General features: G+C 46.0%; 2 protein-coding genes across 5 annotated transcripts in view; one reads left to right on the top strand and one right to left on the bottom strand.

Annotated features, from left to right (window-relative positions):
* upSET (SET domain-containing protein upSET) overlaps window positions 1-11,091 on the bottom strand; it is a 28,521-nt gene extending 17,430 nt beyond the window's left edge. Inside the window, exon 1 of the mRNA XM_022846339.2 lies at window positions 10,930-11,091. The gene's annotated coding sequence lies outside the window, so the exon portion shown is untranslated. The remainder of the gene's footprint in view (window positions 1-10,929) is intronic.
* Window positions 11,092-11,634: 543 nt separating this feature from the next.
* Window positions 11,635-18,364, top strand: Stam (signal transducing adaptor molecule). Of its 4 annotated transcripts, none has more exons than XM_022846363.2 (3): window positions 11,635-12,259; window positions 12,845-12,945; window positions 15,987-18,364. In XM_022846363.2, the coding sequence occupies exons 2-3, from the start codon at window positions 12,870-12,872 to the stop codon at window positions 17,495-17,497; spliced, it is 1,587 nt and encodes a 528-aa protein (XP_022702098.1). In that variant the 5' UTR covers window positions 11,635-12,259; window positions 12,845-12,869; the 3' UTR covers window positions 17,498-18,364. The 4 variants fall into 4 exon arrangements, with proteins under 4 accessions (XP_022702098.1, XP_022702097.1, XP_022702099.1 ...); XM_022846362.2 differs by having other exon boundaries at window positions 12,413-12,945; XM_022846364.2 differs by lacking the exon at window positions 12,845-12,945.
* Window positions 18,365-18,532: the final 168 nt, after the last annotated feature.

Genomic DNA, 18,532 nt, shown 5'->3' with positions numbered 1-18,532 from the left:
GCTGATACTACCGCCGAAAATCGTTGGTCCACTTAAGTAATTGAATAGAGATGTCGTTGCCCCAGTTGCGGCCGCTACCCCCAAAGAGGCAAACACTCGGGCTTGTCTACCTCCTTTTTTCTACAACATCTCCGCCCCAGCAGCAGCAGTTAGCAATAAAGCTAAATTAGCAATAAAGCTAAAGACTAAATTATCGATGTACGACAAACGGATGTATTTCAATAAGATGCATATACACACACACGGTAGAAAAGAATACCAAAAGCAAAAAATATAGGGAGAATGAAAGGGCCAGGAAAATCGGCGTTTTTTGCTGTCGCTTTGAGAAGGCAAGGAACAAGAAGTTTCTGCTACGGAAACAGGATATTCGAGGGAAATCGAACAGGGCTTGGTGGCGTTAAGACGCGATAAAAAAAGACGCATCCAATTTCCTCGTAGTACTGTGAACTTTTAGCTCACATTGAAAAAAATAGCTTCAGTAGCTAGTTTGACTCCCGGCTGCTGCTGCTGCTGTTGTTCGTGGTGTCCAACAGCAGCACAAAACTCGCTCAGAAAATGCCGAATACTGGCTGTCAAATAGCTTGACAATATTCAATATTATTCCGTTGGTCAGAGCGACTTAGTTTCACAGGCTCAATCATTCTCGTCCTTATTATTGTGCGCGTTTGTGTATACGCGCTTGATCTTAAGAGAAAAGTTAATACGAAATCGACTGCTTCGCTCAATCTAGCAATTTTTGTCGGCTTTCTATCGATTTGTCCGATCTCTACCGCCGATAAGGACAATGAAAGCTAATGTCGGTCAGAACTATCCGTTCTTGAACGGATTCTTGAACCCAGAACTATCGTTTTGGTTCAGCAACGCTAACTCAGGCTAAACTGCCTATTATCGACACTGATTTACATCGTTGTTTTTGTGCCGCTGCTACTTCTACTCTTGCACACAGCCCTTAGTGTATATCCATTCATAATACGCGGGTTCGTGTACTTTTCCATTCAATTTCACATAATCGTGCCACCCGCTTCGCAATTGCCGGGTTCCGTCAACGAACTGCACCCCTCTCACTCTTCCGAATCGTTGTCGCGACAATTATCACATCAGCATCGTCTGCAACAGTCGTTATGTGCGCCAGTAGTGGCACAAATGAAAGCTTACGTTTGTGGTTGTTGTTATACAGCCGACTAATGATAGCTCGTTGTGTCTATCATTTCTTATAATAATTGAGTAGTTTCGTCGATTTGTTATAGCCTGACAGTCGGTCAGCCACCTCCAGCTCCGTGGTTCGTGTTGATATGGTTTCGCTTGACACCCGCGTTAGATAGCAATCGAGAGCAAATGTTTCGACGTCCTTGCTAAGTTGCTACCGCCAGTGACAACAGCCAGTGAGTTAGTAGGGCCGCCCGCTATCGCAGGCAGGCGGGTGGGCGGACGTTCGGGCGCGGTACTGGCGGACGCTTTCAGGTCTTCTCATTTCCTTTTTTCCAGCTCTCATCTTTCCGACGATGTAGAGGTATCAAGAAACTAGACCGTCACGATCAGCAGAAGCGGCCCAACCGTAACCGCTCACAGCTGCGACAGCAATAGAGGTCGCTGCCGACAGACTTAGCATAGACACACGCACCTTGCCATGGCGGTCCACACGCAGCAGACGCACACAGTGTCTAGCGTAATAGCGACGGCTATTACCCGACGGCTAACTACCCGATACGCTTCCAGTGCCGCTGACAACACGTAGGCTAGTAATAATAGAACTAGTAAAACTAGTGGCCAGGTAGTCAGTCGGCGGTGCTTGGCCGTCGCGTTGCAGGGGCGCGCGCATAATCTACCTGGTGACAAGGGCGGACTTGCGGTTGTTGGACACACGGCAGACTCGACGCAAGCTCCACACATACACGTCAAGTGGACAAATGGCACCACCGGCGACAATAATCAAAAAGGACGCACTATGTTTTCGGGATCGATTACTGCGTTCACCGCAGCAAGAAAGAGCAGTAGTAGCAGGGTGAACAGCTGCTAGATGGCAGCATCGCGGTGAACAATCGATAAACGATTACGTAAGCTGGCCAAGCAACAATAACGGCAATCAATCGCGCATCCCCTCCTCATCAATGTTAGATCGTTCATCGAATTGAGGAGAAAAAATGGCAGTTAAAGAACCGACATCTCTATCAGTCTTCCAGTGACACTATAAACAAACGCAGCAACAGCGGCTGATGATAGTGATTATGATGAGCCTCGGTAAATAACAGCATAAAGGTCGATACTACAACAGTAATATATAGAACTAAATTTACATACACTTTTGATTTCTACTGTCACTACAAATGATCATATCTTTCTCCCGTACAAAACCTGCTGAGGTTGCAGGTTAGAACAATGTGCAAACTAGGGCTGCTGCACAAATGGCACAAAGGCCAATTTTAAAAAGTTTACTGTACAAGTGTTTTGTTTTACGTAAAGCAATTCGATATTTCAATATGCACAATAATCAAATTCTGGGACCTTCCTAGGCTTCACACCAGAACCTCACTGATCCGTGAATTCGATCAGGTGAATCCGATCAGTAGATGAATAGTGTAATGCATAGGTGCATATACGTTATATAGAAACGTAATTTAGTAACAGCTACATTTTCGAATGACCTATTCGTACGCGTGGCACATGTAGAGACACGTTTGGATCTGTCTTGTCAGCTTTTGCCGCTCCGTTTAAACCTATTAATAGTATCACAGATAACGGTCCGTTCACTTCATCTTTATGACCAATTGCACCCTCCCCAATCCAAGTACCTGAGATTGTTTCAAAGCTGAAAGCATTGCCGTGTGTTTAAACAGTTCTCTTTCAATAAAATTTGGATTCGATAAATCAATCTTGCAAATCATTGTTAGCGCTCTGTGAATGCTTAAAATATAGGCTAATCACAAATGATATTCTCGTCGCGATTCCTTGTTATTTTGGAATCAATATAACGCTGGCCGTCCGAGTGAACGATAATAGATTTTGATAATTATTAAACCTGTGCACTAAAACGAAAATATTGCACCAGACACTTTGTAGTTAAGAAAATCGATTTTAATTCTTAAAGTTCAAAAAAAAAAGTCCGCAATAGATGTGAGGAGCATAACAACTTCCATTTTAGCGGCCCTTGGCAACGCTAGCATGCATCTTTCTCATCATCAAACAGATCGAATAGCAATAACCTCTTGATCGAAATACTTTCAATTAATAATACATGCTTATTATACGCGTAACCTGCTAACAGCTCTCGATATTATTCTGATCGAACCGCTACGATTACGTTGGAGTGCATTTTTAGTTTACCGACACAAACTCAAATTGTACAAAAAATTTCTCGCAGTTCCAACCTAATCCTATCTACACGTAACACGTTCCTACTATATCGTCCTGATATAGTTGTTGAGAGCCCTTTTCCCTCAGCAGACGATTCTGAATACACTCATTTCTGTCTGTCCAAAACAGCAGTATACTACCTGTCTGTTCCACAGCGACGATCCGCTAACTCCGATACGAATATACTGCCGCTGCCTGCTTACCCTTTTCCGGGCACAGACAATTCTCGTGCAGACGGACTCAATACGCAGACAGTTACTTCGGAGACTAAGCCGGAGTTGGCGGGTAATGCGCGCGCATCTTGCCGCAATCCCTTGTGTCTTTCCCTTCGCCCTGGTCATTATGGCCTTTATTCCCATTCGTCTCCTCTCGTACAATCCAAGCGGATCTAGTGCGCCGGGCTCGACACATCGACACTAACTAACAGCGTCTAACGCCACCATCGTCCTAGATAAACGATATACAAAGGGATAGACTGGGAGAGAACGGTGAGGTAGCACGACACAGACGGCAGTAAGTCTTAACACAGACAGCTGTCACTTTAGCATGCGACTGCCCGTAGCAGTACGAGTTATCTAAAAGTAGCAGGACGGTTGGTATTATTAATCAGGTGTTGTCGATGTCTCTTGTTTTTCGATGCCGATTTTATTCGAAAGATAATTCTTGCTTAGTGCCTTTCCTACCCGCTCGCCTTGCCGGTTAATATCTACCCGTCGGTGTTGTTATTACTGCACTTCATTCACCTTGTTCACCGATTGTCTCTCCACCCTCTCCCCTTAGGCCCTCTCGAAGGCTGACGTAAACATTGGTCATGTGATAGTGCCAAAGACCAAATACACGCATGCATACACCACTGGCATTCAGCAACAGCATCAGCGGAATCAGGCGCCGCTAGTGACAGAGATGCCAGTCTACTCATCGTCGCGGTGAGAAAAGACACGCGCGCGAGAACAGTGATCGACATCGGTGCCTAGTAGAAGAAAGCGAGGGAGATGCTTTTTACTCTCAGTCTCCTGTTGACCATTCTCGGTACGGCCATTCTTGTCTCGCCTGCTGCATGAACTCCTCGTCGCTGATACCGGTCGAGTGCGCAGTGCTGCTATTGTTGACAGTGCTTCTCTTGAGCTGTGCATGCGTGCAACGCAGCCGCCATCATGAGAATTGGACGCGTTGACGAACTCTCAGCGTTTCGCGCGCGGCCTGTGCTTGTTAGAGGATAAGAGCGAGGGTGATCTCTATGGTGATGACGAGTCGCAGCACACTAGCTACCTGTTTCCAATTGGTTTACTTTGCTTTTACCTACAATAGCTTGAAACGGAAGCCTCGCAGACCACACTATATTTAAGCTAATCGCAGGTAACAAGATTAGGCTATCCGCAGTAACACACACATGTGTATGTATATATATATGCATGTGTGTGTGTGTATATGTAATGTTCGAGACGTAACGGCCTCGTTTTGTCTTCATTGTTCCTGCTGTCGTCTTTCCGTAACTCGAACGAGTCCATTGGTGCCATCTGCTCTCAACCTGCCACAGTACAATCCCCGCCATTACCATGATGAAGACAGTGTGGCGGCCGCCATGTTCGTGGCGTCGTCCGCTGCCACCCGCCCAGCTGCTAGCCGCTGAACATTATTGTATTGGATGCGCCTGCGCGCGCTGCAGCGCGGTGTTCGTTACCCCCCACTGGGCTAGCATCACTGATCCATCCCTCGCTTAATTTTCTACTATCTAGCTAAGATACAGCCGCCCAAAAAGTAACTAGCCAGAATTACATACTAGAGTTGTTGTACCAGAATCAGCAGCAGCGCCAGCGGCGGCGGCGACGTCAGGAGCAGCAAATGGCATCCCGTCACATCACCACGCAGGACCGGCAAACAGCGGACGAACTCACAGACACACCAATAGTCACCGCCTATTGCCACGATAGTGCACCCGACGACGACGGCGACAACGAGGACGATAACCATAAACGACGTAGATTTTAACACTGCACCAGGGTACAGGCCGATGAAGACTCAATTATTCACACAGCCACACACGGTCAGCGGTCACAACAGTCGGCTGTAAAGGCGTTTCAACAGTAAGCAAAAGCAGTGGTGATGGCAGTGAAAAGCGTGTGCAATTGAGGGAAAATAGACAGGAGTCAGAATATAGTGGAAGGGCGAAGGGAACACCAACATAAAGAACAAAATCGTGCAAACGAATGCCTGTTCACCCGCGCAGTGACTGGTGAGCTAAAAGATAGGCGAAGTAACAAACGGGAACTTTCTAGTATAACGGTAATGCTGAATAAATCGACAGCATATAGTAGATGTTCCCAGGTCGACCTCAGGCTCAACTGGCCGCCGGCGCCGGCATTTGGCCTTAGTGAGGACGTTGTTCTTGCTGTTGTTGGAACCGATATGAAAATGAGTAGCCACAGCTTGAAGACCAAGTACTACCTTGCTGAAAAGCGGAGACTAGATAAAGGAATTAACCGCGTTGGAACTAACCAGTGCCATTGAGGGAACGTTGTACCAACTTGAAAGGCTAATGGAGGGCGCTGGGGGTTCGTCAGCAAAGACTAGGTAAATTCAGCTCCGAGATCGCGATGCTCACAATGGACAACAAAAAGCAGTATCGCACGAAATCTGTTCATCAGATGCAACCAATCAGAATAGAAATGAGTTAAAAATAGATATCGACGCCTTTTTCTTTGTTCGCTAGTGTTAGGGTCAAAAATATTTGCATTCAGAACATAATGGAAAAGCTACAACGGGGATTGTTAAATTTCAACCATCGTATCACTGTTCAGACTTAAGAACCTTGCGGTCAGTGAACTCTGTCCTATTCGCTATTGTATGATGTGCAATTCGGGCATTGTCCACTCTGACAGAACGGTTGAGCTGCACCCAATACCAACAACAAGCCTTTCGAGGAGCAGCTAGCGCTGTACGAACGCACAACGGCTATATACGCACACAGAAAGTTACATTTACACCAGAAGAACTGGTCAAATCGGAGGCGTCTGCAACAAACAGCATAATGACGACAATGTTTGCTAGTCCTTGATGCTTGCGCTATTATCGTACCCATTAAATTACAACTATTTCGGCCCATATCAATGATTATGCTGGCGACAGGTGCAACCATTTAGATTTGGTGTTGTTGCTGTTGTTGTTGATGGTGATGATAATGATGATGATATTATCGTAGACGTTGCTTTGATTCTATTTTTGTTGGAACCAATTTTGTTGTTGCTGTCGTCGTCGTTGACGTCGTCGTCGTCGTCGTCGTTGTCGTCGTCGTCGGTGATTTGATACATCAAGTTGGCGACTTTGCATATTCACCACAAGCACAAGTTGACTAGTTTTGCTCACTCATACACTGTCCACTGAATGTTCGCATCAGCCAGCCACGCAACAACACGACACCACAGCATTAGGAACAGCACAAGCACAGCACGGCGACAACAGCATAAACGGTGAAGAACAACAAGCAGGTACAACACGGACCGCAGCGGGCGCCCCTGTAATGGCGCCTGTGGCGATCCAACAATAACAACAACATTATTACAACAACACTCCAACTACTCAATAGCACTAAACCACAGTAGGAGTCAGACTGGCGCAGCCGCCCCCAGCAGCAGCATCATCAATCAGCACCACCACTAAACTGAGACAAACCGAAGGTCCGATTAGCCGTTCCGCCGACATTCACAGCAACATGACCGTCAACAACCGGACCGTGCTGATCATCCCCACCCCACCCCACCAGCCCTCCCCCTTTTTAGCGACCTCCCACTACCACGTCGTGCAGCTTCAGCACAGTCATAGCTGCGCACGAATATCGGCGTCATCAAAGGCGCTTGCGGCGGCGGCAGCAGCAGCATCGTGACAACGGCATCATCACAATTATCATTCCCATCATCACCAGTGTCATTTCTAATATCACCAGACCACTACAATAGCAGCTAGTCGTAGCAGCAGCGACAGTTTGTTGCCGCTCAGCCGACTCTATTACACAGTTGCTACGGCCAATGCGCGCGCGAGCGAGCACAACTATTGTTATTTTTGCTCGCACTCGCCGTAGAGGTTGTTATTGTCATGACAATAACAACTAAACAATCATGTCGCTGCCCGGTTGCTACAGCTGCTCCAGTCAGCGGCGTCAGCGCGGTCAGCCCAACGATGTCCATTGCATCAACCTTTTTCCCTGTGGTTGTCGTCATCATTGTCGTTATTGTCACCGTCGCGCCGTTCTCCAGTCCGTCCATCCGTCCATAACGCCAGGAACAGCGTGTACACGCCGCTCTTCAGCCACCGCTATCAACGTCGATGCCAAGATCGCCGCTACAAACGAACTCATAATCGGTCAGCAAGCAACTAAACAAGTAGGCAAGTAGGCGACGACCGCGGCTTTAGGCAGCGACTAACAACAAGAGTAGGGCCGCTTGAACAACTGATGCAGCTGCCGACGCTGTCGATGCCAACCACAAGAACTGGCCAATAGCAAAAGTAGCAGTGGCTACTGGTACTGCTGACTCCACAGAACGGAGAAAGCGAGCGACGAAGACGCTCGCTATAGACTCTGTAGGCGCCCGCCGGACGGATGGCACGAGCAGTAGCGTAGAACGTGGCCGCGAGGAGCGGATTTACCACGGCCACAACAACAAAGTGAAACATAACCCAGCCGACAAACAATGACGAGTACCGGCAACAGCGTCAAAAATAGCAGCAGCAGCAGCAGCAATAATAGCTGCGTTACTTACCGTAGTAATTCTACCAGCTACAGTGGCATCAGTTAGGAAATAGCACCTTCACAGCAGTGGCGGGCGGGCGGGCGGGCGGTAGCAATCGGTATGAGGCGCAGCGTATGTGACAGCACTACCAACACAGCGAAAGAGAACTCCACTATCCAGGACACAGAGAGGTATACGAAGCAAGGAGTAGGGCGATTAGCAGTCGTAGTAACAACACAGACATCAAGAGCGCCGCTCACGAACAGAACAACACAGAACCAGAAGATCAACACACGCAGTTGGGGACAAGCACACAGACACACGCATACGCACACACCCAGCCAAAATGCAAAGCACAGCGCAGCGCTTTAGCGGCTGCGCCAGCTGCACCAGCAACTTGAAAGAGACCAGGAGGTCGTTGGTTGGTCGCTTGGGCCTAGCGGCTGACTGCTGCTGCTGCTGCTGCCGCCAGCAGCACTCGACGGCCGCTGCCGCCGCCAGCGGCAACTAGTTTGTCCATCAACGAGGACCGATACAGACCCACCATATAGACATCCACCGTGCCCGGCAGCACCCGTTGCCAGCCATGCAAAACACAAAGCACCGTCCGCACGCATGCACACGGCCACTACAAGCAGCCACTCAGCAGCCGTACGCATCTACAACACAGAGTAGCAAACCGAGTAACTGCTGCTGCTCACGCAATGGCTACCCAGCCTGCAGACAGCCATCTACTCGGCCACAGATGAACGGCCACCAAGCGATACGTAGGTAGGTAAGTTGGTAGACACTGGACAGAGTCTATGGCTAGGGTAAGCACAGAGAGACACTCACGGGCACAGCCAATGACACACGAGCCCACACCCCACTGGGCAAGCACACTCGCAGCCAGGACAGGGACACTGGCTGCCGGTGACGGCGCCGCCGTCACCGGGAGCAGCAGCAGTGCTGTTGGCCGTCGTCTCTTTGAATCTCTGGGTCTCTGGCTAAAGACGAGGGCTGCCGCGGGTTTTTGCTAGGTTGTGGCAGCGCTGTTGGCTGCTGGCCGTGTAATTGCGACCATGGCCGCCCCATTGGATGAATAGCCAAAGAGCAGAACAGACGGCAACAGCAGTACAGAGCCAAGATGGCGCCCGCGGTACACACACACTGGTTTAAACAGACAAATCCAATTTTTGTCGGGACAAGCGCAGGAAACTCGCCGGCCCATCATATTGTCCAGAAATGATAATGTTGTCAGTCGAGGGTTTTGAAACGGGACGACACTCGCAGAACGGCTGGTAGCATATATAAGTTAGGCCTACAGATTATCCGAACACTGTGTCGAGCGTCATCACAACCATATACATTCGTACACAAACACACACACACAGCCAACCAGACGGCCATACAAACCACCTATATATACATACATTGATAAGGGGTTGGTAGAACATAAACAGAGAGCGTATGAGCCCTGTACTGTAGTACTGGCAAGAGCATACGTAATTATCGAACATGCCCAACGCATCCTTCTCACTCGACGAAAGCAAATGTATTTTTAATGATCGCTGATCGAAGCTCGAAAGACTTGGCAAGTCCGTGCACAAATCGAATAGCAGAACACGATTTGCAATGACAAAACACTCCATTGGCGCGTATTCCACATTAGCCAAATCTAAACTCTACAGCCAGTCGACCCATATCACATTTCGTTGTTACTGTTATTGTCACACGACTTCAGTAGACGTTTGTCGACGTAGCTGGCGCCGCGCATCGTCATCATTAGCACTACCACCACTAAACAACTGTTAAAACCACCCAAATTCAGTATACGCTGTATAGCCAATAGCTCTGGGTTGGGTTGGGTTTGCATTATAAACAAAGCGCGGCACCATTTTGGTATTCGATGGTATCCAGTCATCCTCATTCTTGTTGCATTGTCCATTTTGTCGTCGTAGACATATCGATTGTAAGCAAGGCGCGCTGACCATTCGATCAAACGAAGACCTGCCGCGGCCGCCGCCGTCGCCGTCGTCGTCGTTGATGTCCCGACCATCGTTATTGCTGCCGTAGCAGTTTGTCTCGTTCAAGCGCGCCTAACACAATTCTTGCATCGCTAGATTACGTCGCTGGCTCTTGTACTGAGTTCAGAAGCCAATTAGATGACCGTAATAGCAGAAGCACAGGCGATATGCGAATGTATTCGAGTAACAAAATGGTTGTCTTTAGTCCCGTAGTAGCCAGTTGCCTTCTGTAGCAGGTGTTAAGGTTGTTAACATTGTTTCAGCGTTTTAAAAACTACCGCTGGTAATGTTACGAATTCCATTTAGTGCTGCGACGAGTTCAGACGCGCTCTGTCTTACCGAACGAAGATCTTTTACTTCTTCAGCGTCGGTTGTACGCACACATCGACCAAACGATTGGAAAGGTAGTTGATACAAGAAGCGGCAGCCACACTTTACTGTTCAGGCTTGTAGCGCCAACACCATCATCATGTAACATGAAAACTGGTGAACTCGAGACGAAATAAACACGATTATTCTTTTTAACCCTGTGATAATGAAAGAGCACTCGCGATTCGAGGTGATCGAACCTGACGTTCGTACTGAAATTCGGCCACCGCAAATTCACCATGTAAGCTGATGATTTCACACGTCGGGTTTCACGTTGAGACACACAATCATACCACGGGTTGATGCTGGCTAGAAGACGCAATAAAAACATCGATGAATCGAGAGACTAGCGGGTCTAGTGGTAGAAATATGACCACCACCAGCCAGATCGAGCCAATCCATAGTCGACCAGTTGTTTGCTTTTGCTGATGTAAAACAGACAAACACCTTAAAACGCGCTATTTCCTCAAGGTACTTACCTCCCAAATGATGCACTGCCTCCCCGGAGCCTTCACACGAACAACACCAACAGACACCACCTGCACGATAACTGTCTCTCTCGTCAACTGTATAATTGAGCAAAATCTCGCTGAAAACAAATAACCCTCCGAGCGAGTTCACATATTTGACCGCAGATCAGCGCTAACAGATCGGTGCGTCCAGCTCTCAAGCGAGCTGTAACGCGGCACGCTCGCAGCGACCCTTGTGGCGAGCCTTGAAACTAGCGAAAAACGAAGGTCCCTAATTTATCCGACCGTTTTTTCTAGAACGCAGCACGACGAAAAAATTGCACAAATGCATCAAACTTGCTCTACTCAACCTAGCCCAATAAAAGACCGGGTTTTCTTCTATCAATTAACTTGAAATTGCTTTTTTCGGGTTGCCGTTGTCCGAACTGCGTTGCAGACAAAAATTTTCAATGAATTGCTTTTTCCCGCAAAATTTTCTCAGCGCCGAAATGCTGTACTCAATGAAAGCTTTTCTATGATAAAATCAGTTTTGGATGATGAAAATGTGCACGAAAAATTCGTCCGGAAAACGCATTTACATAGCGACACTCCGCTAAACAGACGCACTGCCCGCCAATACACTCACAATATATACACAATCTTTACTGCGGATCCCTTTGGTGCTGCCACTGGAGAGAGCAGAATAGCCGTAGTTGTTGCGCCCGAGCTGGCGTTGTCGATGTTGTTGCTGCCGTGAACCGCCAGGGTCTGACCCGCTCGAGATGGCGGCCGCTGTCGCAGCCGGCGCTGCTGCTTCGGCGGCTATTATCTTTGCCACCACTCTGTTGTTACCACCTGCAGGGACTCACAACAGCGGCTGATCATCTGGCAAAGATCAACATCTTGCGACAGTCCCGTCAAAGTTTCGGTCGCTGTTTGTTGCCCATTACTAGTACCTCTCTACTGCTAGTATTAATAACACAGCAAAATCGGCCACCTGCATAGCATTGCAGCAGTGTCCCCGCAATAGCGCAGTGCTGACGTGCTTGCTTACTAAACTTCAGGACACGTGGTTCCCTGAATTCGAAACCGGGCGTAAACACACTTCGGTTCGTGTTAGGGGAGGCCAGTCGTCTAAGACGATGGCACTAGCAAACGTAAAACTCGAAACATGTATTTAGCATGGCAGCAGCGCGTCCCGTAGCAGACAGGACCTGCTCTCATAAACAGAGAGCAAGTGAATAGCAACGAGTGAGGAAGGGAGGGCGAAGGCAGAGAGACGCAAAGCGACGAGATTTACATAGAAGATTGTCGTGCTGCGACAGCAAAACCTCCGATAGCAATAGCAGTCGAGTGAGAGGTGAGTGTATGTATTCAGAACAAGCAAGGCCCGTAGACCTCGTTGAGGTGGCTGTGCGATAAAACCGTTTGTTTGTGCCAACTAACCATTCACCAATGCGCTAACCAGCTGTACTGCCTGGTTCTTTGCTTCGCGTTTTCGTTTCTCGTGCAGTTGGCGGGTCGGTCCATTGGGGGTGGCCCGCAGCCGGCCGTAATCGTTGGTACTCGCTTGGGTGATTCAATTGTCCAGCAATAACAGCAGTTGAATGCGGAGCTGCTACAGCAGCAGTATCAACAAAAGTCGTCCATGTTGTTGTTGACTAGTTGCCTGGCTAGTTCTTTGCTTATTCAGGCTAAATCCGTTGACGACTGGTAACCATTGGTCGAGTGCGTTGTGAGAGATCTCGCTTTCGATGCCGGCGACTGCGCCGGCATCATTACAGACGTGCAACGATAGCGTGGATTTCAACAAGACGTACGGATAGTAATGGTAATAATGCGGGGCTGACGGTGTCGAGCACTTGTTGGTACCGTATCTAGCGACTCTAAACTTGACTGAAATCAACAAGACGAGGTAAAACAAAGTTGTAGTTTTTGCTATCAGGTGCTGCTTTGAGGTGATCGACAGGATGCCATTGTTTGGGTCGGCGAGCTCTATGCTCGAGCAAGAGATCGAAAAGGCCACACTGGAGACCATCGTTAAAGGTACGCTTTGCTGAAGCAGAAAGTTCGTTCCGTGTGTCTTATTGACCTTGCCACTTTGCCTTCTCTTATCAATGTAATTAACAATAGAAATGCTTTAGGCAGCTGTGTTTGTGAGCATTGAACAGAGTTGTATCGCCATAGCTTCCTGTTCTTGTATAACTGGCACGAATATAGTAGTCTTCTAAATTGGATTTGGTTAGGTTAGGATTTGGTAAAAAACGATATTCGCTCGATTCTCAAAAATAAAACATGTACTTCGAAAAAATACGGACGAAAAAATAAGGACGCTCTAAGTCTGAAGGAGCAGTTTGATCTCGATATTAAATGACGACAGTGTACAGTAACTAAGCGGGGCAATATAACTCCATCGAAACACACATATGAACGTAAATGTCTAAAGCATGTCTATTATTAATGATGTTGACAAGAAAAGACATAGGAACAATGTAAATAAGATACATCGTTAGCTACGTCAAGTCGTTTGAAAAGGTACTTTCCTAATGTAAAGGCAACATTAATCCTTGATTTATGCACAGAACGAGGACGCAGATAATTACCTTTTTAGACAAGAAGGTTAGTTTGCCATATATGTTCTCCTTATCATGACAGCATACGCGTACTTGACGGTCAAACGTGACGCATGTTATAAATTAGGACTGGTACAGCGGTTACTAAAAACAGTTCAATTAGGGAGCGACGCGTCTAGACGTAAATGTCTTGAAACGTCTAGATTAGGAACAACTAGATAATTGGAAGTCTGTTACGAAAAATTCACATTTTTGTTGATATAAGCTGAGATTATAGAAAACTTTTTCCAAAAAAAGCAAGACGTTTTAGAAAGAAATCTTGGCTGAAATCTTTCCGTTATTTCAAAACGTCACCTTCGTTTGATTTTTAAGGTGTTCCACGGGATGGAATGAAAAATAATTTTATCAGTTTCAATAACTGACCGCTTCCGCTATTCGGCTAAATAGGACGAATCATATCAATAAATATATGATCGCCATTATTCTATCTATTCGTGCACGTTCCTTAACGATAAAAAAAATTCTTACGTTCAAAACATACTCCAAAAACAAACATATATATATATATATAATAATAAACAACATATATAATATATGTTGTTTGTTGTATATATATCCAATTTATTCTATATTATCTATTTACTGGACCAAAAGAGAGTTCTTATGTAGTACCCAGCCCAGTATAGACCCACTAAGCATTTATTATATTTATATTTAAAACGGCATTTTCTACGACAGTGCTGCGTAACAACTGGCTTTTGGATTGTGTCTAGACTAAATCAGTTTCTATGGCGGTGCTTCTTAATCGCATTGCGTTTCCAATACTAATGTTTACTGACCGCTATCAATCAGTCGGTAAATAAGGTTGGCTAGGTAACAACAGGGTTGCTGTAGCTAATCAACGTTCCATACATACTCAGTTTCAGAAAAGTTTCATATTCATCGTCAGTAACCTACCAACGTATCTAAAATCATCAATCAAAATAAAATCAGCTGTGTGCGCTGCTATTACGATTTAAACAGCACTTCGAAGTATACTAGTCAATGCCGGGTACCATGTGAATTGTAAGAACTTTATAAGACGTAAGACGACGCTATGAACGAGGAAGAACTTTTCAAAAACTGTTTTACTGTGATATAACGTGGCTCACTAACTGCGTCAAAGAATGCGGTACTAGTAATGTTGAGTCATATCGGCTCATTAAACAGGGTCTCAGTGTGTTAGAGCTCGTGCCAGCCGATGAATTATGTCGAATTATCCTGGAACGCTATATAGAGTACTGGTTAATTACCCTCTCGATTTCGATTGGATTTATTTCCAAGTGGCATTGTAGTGTCCGATTACGATTAGGGCAGCTATAATGGATTGAACTGTTGTTTTCATGGTCTAAAGCAGCGTATGTTTGTTTGTTTTACCAAGATATTAATTGCATTGAATAAAAAAAAAAACACTGAAAATATTTACTATGTAGCTCCTTGACAGGTTTTGTGCAGAAGGTGATGCAAATCGATATAACAATCTAGGTGAGTCTTATATTCGGGCATAACAACAGTCTGTTATGACGCGTTCAATGCATCTATATACATATCTATACACTTGATGGCAGAAAATAAGAGGCGGAATCTGCGAGTCCCTCCATATTCTGTATGAACAGTGGTTTGACGTTCTGAAACTTGAAGAAAAAATCTTTGTACACAAATCTGATATGCCTCACTTCACCTCAAATCCTGTGAACTTCCCAAGATAAGGACTCCACTACAGCTACTACTCTACTACTAAGAGGTATAATTACAGCTACACCCTTCGAAAACATATGTCTATCAATTGGATTCATGTCCATTTGAGCTCACTGTCGTTGTACTACTGTCGTGCGAGCATTTCCAAAATCTTGGCTAAAGCAAACGGAAACCCTAAGTGGTTAGATAAGGACGAAAATTACATATGTCGTTACATATGATGTACACAGCATTTAGTCAACGTGCAAGTCAACTGATATTACAAGAATGTGTTATATAAACTCAAAAAAAAATAACCCCAACATTGCAAATGACGACAAGACCTTTAAAAAAAAATGTAAAGGTTCTTAAATATTGAACGGTCGAACAGTTGTTACGACCATGCAGATATCGAATTAAGACGATATTACCAAATATCGGAGTACGGTAGACGCTGGTAAAAAATGTTTGTCTAAGCGATTTCCTTGGAAAAGGGAAATATAACTGAAAATACGATACTATTTTTTTATGCTGATTCAGTGGAATTATAATTATAATTAGCTCGACATGTTCCCTTAGGATAAAACTAGTTCGACAAAATTGGGTAGTGGATTCTAATGCAGGTTTTTGGTACTAAAAAGACAAAATAAATTGCGTGACTCTATTTAACGTGATTGCCTCTATTTAACGTAAGGTGATCGAAAATATTCACGTGGTTGTCTTAAAGTTATGTGATTTTTACTGATAACACTTCCCTTAGAATAACATTCTTTATGCTGGACATTGGGCTGTTTCCAGAGGATGTTTCTGCTATGTTCGAGGTCTGCGATCGAGTGAACTCAACCCAGGATGGAACAAGAGAGGCGTACCGGTGTCTTGTAAAACGGCTGCAAAACCCAAATCCTCGTGTCGTGATGTTAACGCTTGGAGTACTTGATGTTTGTGTTATGAATTGCGGGAAAAAATTTCATCTTGAAATCTGTTCAAGGGATTTTACGACACAAATTAAGACAATACTAAGTAGAGGTCATCCAAAGGTGCAGGACAAGCTGAAGTTTTTACTGTGCAAGTGGGCCAACAACGAATTTAAATCTGATCCCCAGCTAGCTATTATCGACAACTTCATCCAGCGAGCGAAGATGGACGGAGTAAATTTCGAAGTCCAGGACCCCAGTCTAGAGACCATGGACAGCAAACCGACCCAACGGAGTGCGCATCAACAGCAACAAGAAGAGGATGATCTGGCAAAGGCAATCGAGTTGAGTCTTCAGGAAAGCAAAAAGAAAAGTGATCCCAGAAGTGGAACGAGCACGGGCAGCGGGCTGTATCCATCGATGAGCAAAATTAGTTCGATCACTTCGACAACGGGTCTAAGTAATAGTGCCCCAAGCGGTACCAGCAGTGCGCCACCTCCCAAGGCCAAGGAGTCGCGAAAGGTTCGTGCTCTCTACGATTTCGAGGCGGCTGAAGAAAATGAGCTGTCATTTAAGGCAGGCGAAATTATCATCGTTTTGGAAGATCGTGATCCCAACTGGTGGAAAGGCTCGAATCACCGCGGTGAGGGTCTCTTTCCCTCAAACTTTGTCACAGCCGACCTCGAGGCGCCACCCGAGGAGACGGCCCCTGCGTCAGAGGCCGCCATCGAAACGCCTGTGGTCGCCTCTGTAACACAGGTGGATGAAGTTAAAATCAATGCATTGCTACATATGCTCCATGACGCTGACCCCACCGTCTTGGAACGCACGGAAACTGATGCACAGATGGAACAGCTCCAAGCGGAGTGCGCTCTCATGACTCCGCTGATCGACGCAGAGCTCGAGAAGATCGATAGGAAACACCAGTCACTAACGACGCTGTCGCAGCGGCTTACCGACGCATTGGCCACCTACCATCAGTTATTACGGCAGCCGCAGATGCCATTTATGCCGTCGATGATGGGTGTGGCACCCCAGGGTCCACCAGGTGTTCCGCAAATGACTTATTATTCAAGCCCACCTATTGGCGTTCAACCTCAAGGATTCCATGGGCTGCCTATGGCACTCCCCGGAGTAATCCCGCCTTCCCGCATGCAACCTGTTCCACCACAGCAACCTGTTGTAAGTGCGTCTTCTGGTCGATCCATTGTTCTTCCTGGCCAGATGCCTCCACCAGGTGCAGAAATGCCTCCGAATGCCCATATAGTTATGGGACCCCCTTATGGATATCCGCATCCGACGATGAACGGCACAGTGAATGGTGCTTTGCCACCAGAGGGAGTCATACAGATGGGGGTGCCACCCAGTCAAATACCGCCCGGCCCTGCGCAATGAAAATTAATCGTGATATTAATGAACCCTCTTCGTGATGAAAAATATTATATCTGCAGCAGATCTAGTGTCTCGTATGCCTCTTTAATGAAATACTTCAGGACTTTCAAGTTGTATCCAGCTTTGCCGCAGGAGGGGCGAGGGAGAGAGAGAAGCTGGGCGGCTGCGCAAACGTATTTTCCTCTGGTCATGCTGCATGTAAATGATATGGTCATGTGGTCATGCTGCATGTAAATGATGTCATGAGGCGACTCGTAAATAACTTGCAAGTAGCTACGTGAAACATGAAGACTAACCATTTTTCAGTAACGTTTGGGCGGTGCACAATTAATGCATGACGGATGTTTTTGTGGCCGATCGTTGTATGTGCCGCATGCGAATATTAATGAAACTACGCGAATACCGTAGCAAGAGTTTTACTTGACTGGATCAGACCAATAAAATTCGATCCAGTTTGTGGTTGACCGCTATCGAAAAAAAGAGAAAGGAACAAAGTGAGCCTGTTTAAAGTGATTCTATAATAAGACTAATTACTGATTCTATAATAAGACTAATTATTAAATACCGGGTTGCGACGATTAACAAAGAAAAAGAAAATGAATATAACGATTATTAAATACCGGGTTGCGACGATTAACAAAGAAAAAGAAAATGAATATAACGATTACCGCACTCCACACATACGTATGTATAATCAAGAACAGGAAAACGAATATACGAAGCGAGAAAGAAAATCTTAGTATAATATTATACATAAACATGTTCAGTCTATGACTCGAATAGTGTGTTACTATGTTGCTAATACATACCATTATAAAAAGCTACTATTGAGACTGTTCTGTTAATACAAACGTGAAGCAATGAATCACACGCCTGCCTTTTTGTCGTACTGGTGACATAGTCAACGACCGCTTAGGTGTGAGGTCTTTGAGATTTCGCGAAAAGCACCCCGTTTTTAAATGACAGCATTTACAATGTAGAGAGTGAAGATTTCTGCTGGGAGAGATACCTCGTGTATTCAAATAATAACATAACGAA

This window comes from Varroa jacobsoni, unplaced genomic scaffold (assembly GCF_002532875.2).
Source record: "Varroa jacobsoni isolate VJ856 unplaced genomic scaffold, vjacob_1.0 scaffold_1226, whole genome shotgun sequence".
Lineage (NCBI taxonomy): Eukaryota > Metazoa > Arthropoda > Arachnida > Mesostigmata > Varroidae > Varroa > Varroa jacobsoni.
The sequence above is the reverse complement of the archived record's forward strand: the minus strand, read 5'-3'. Positions and strand labels throughout refer to the sequence as shown.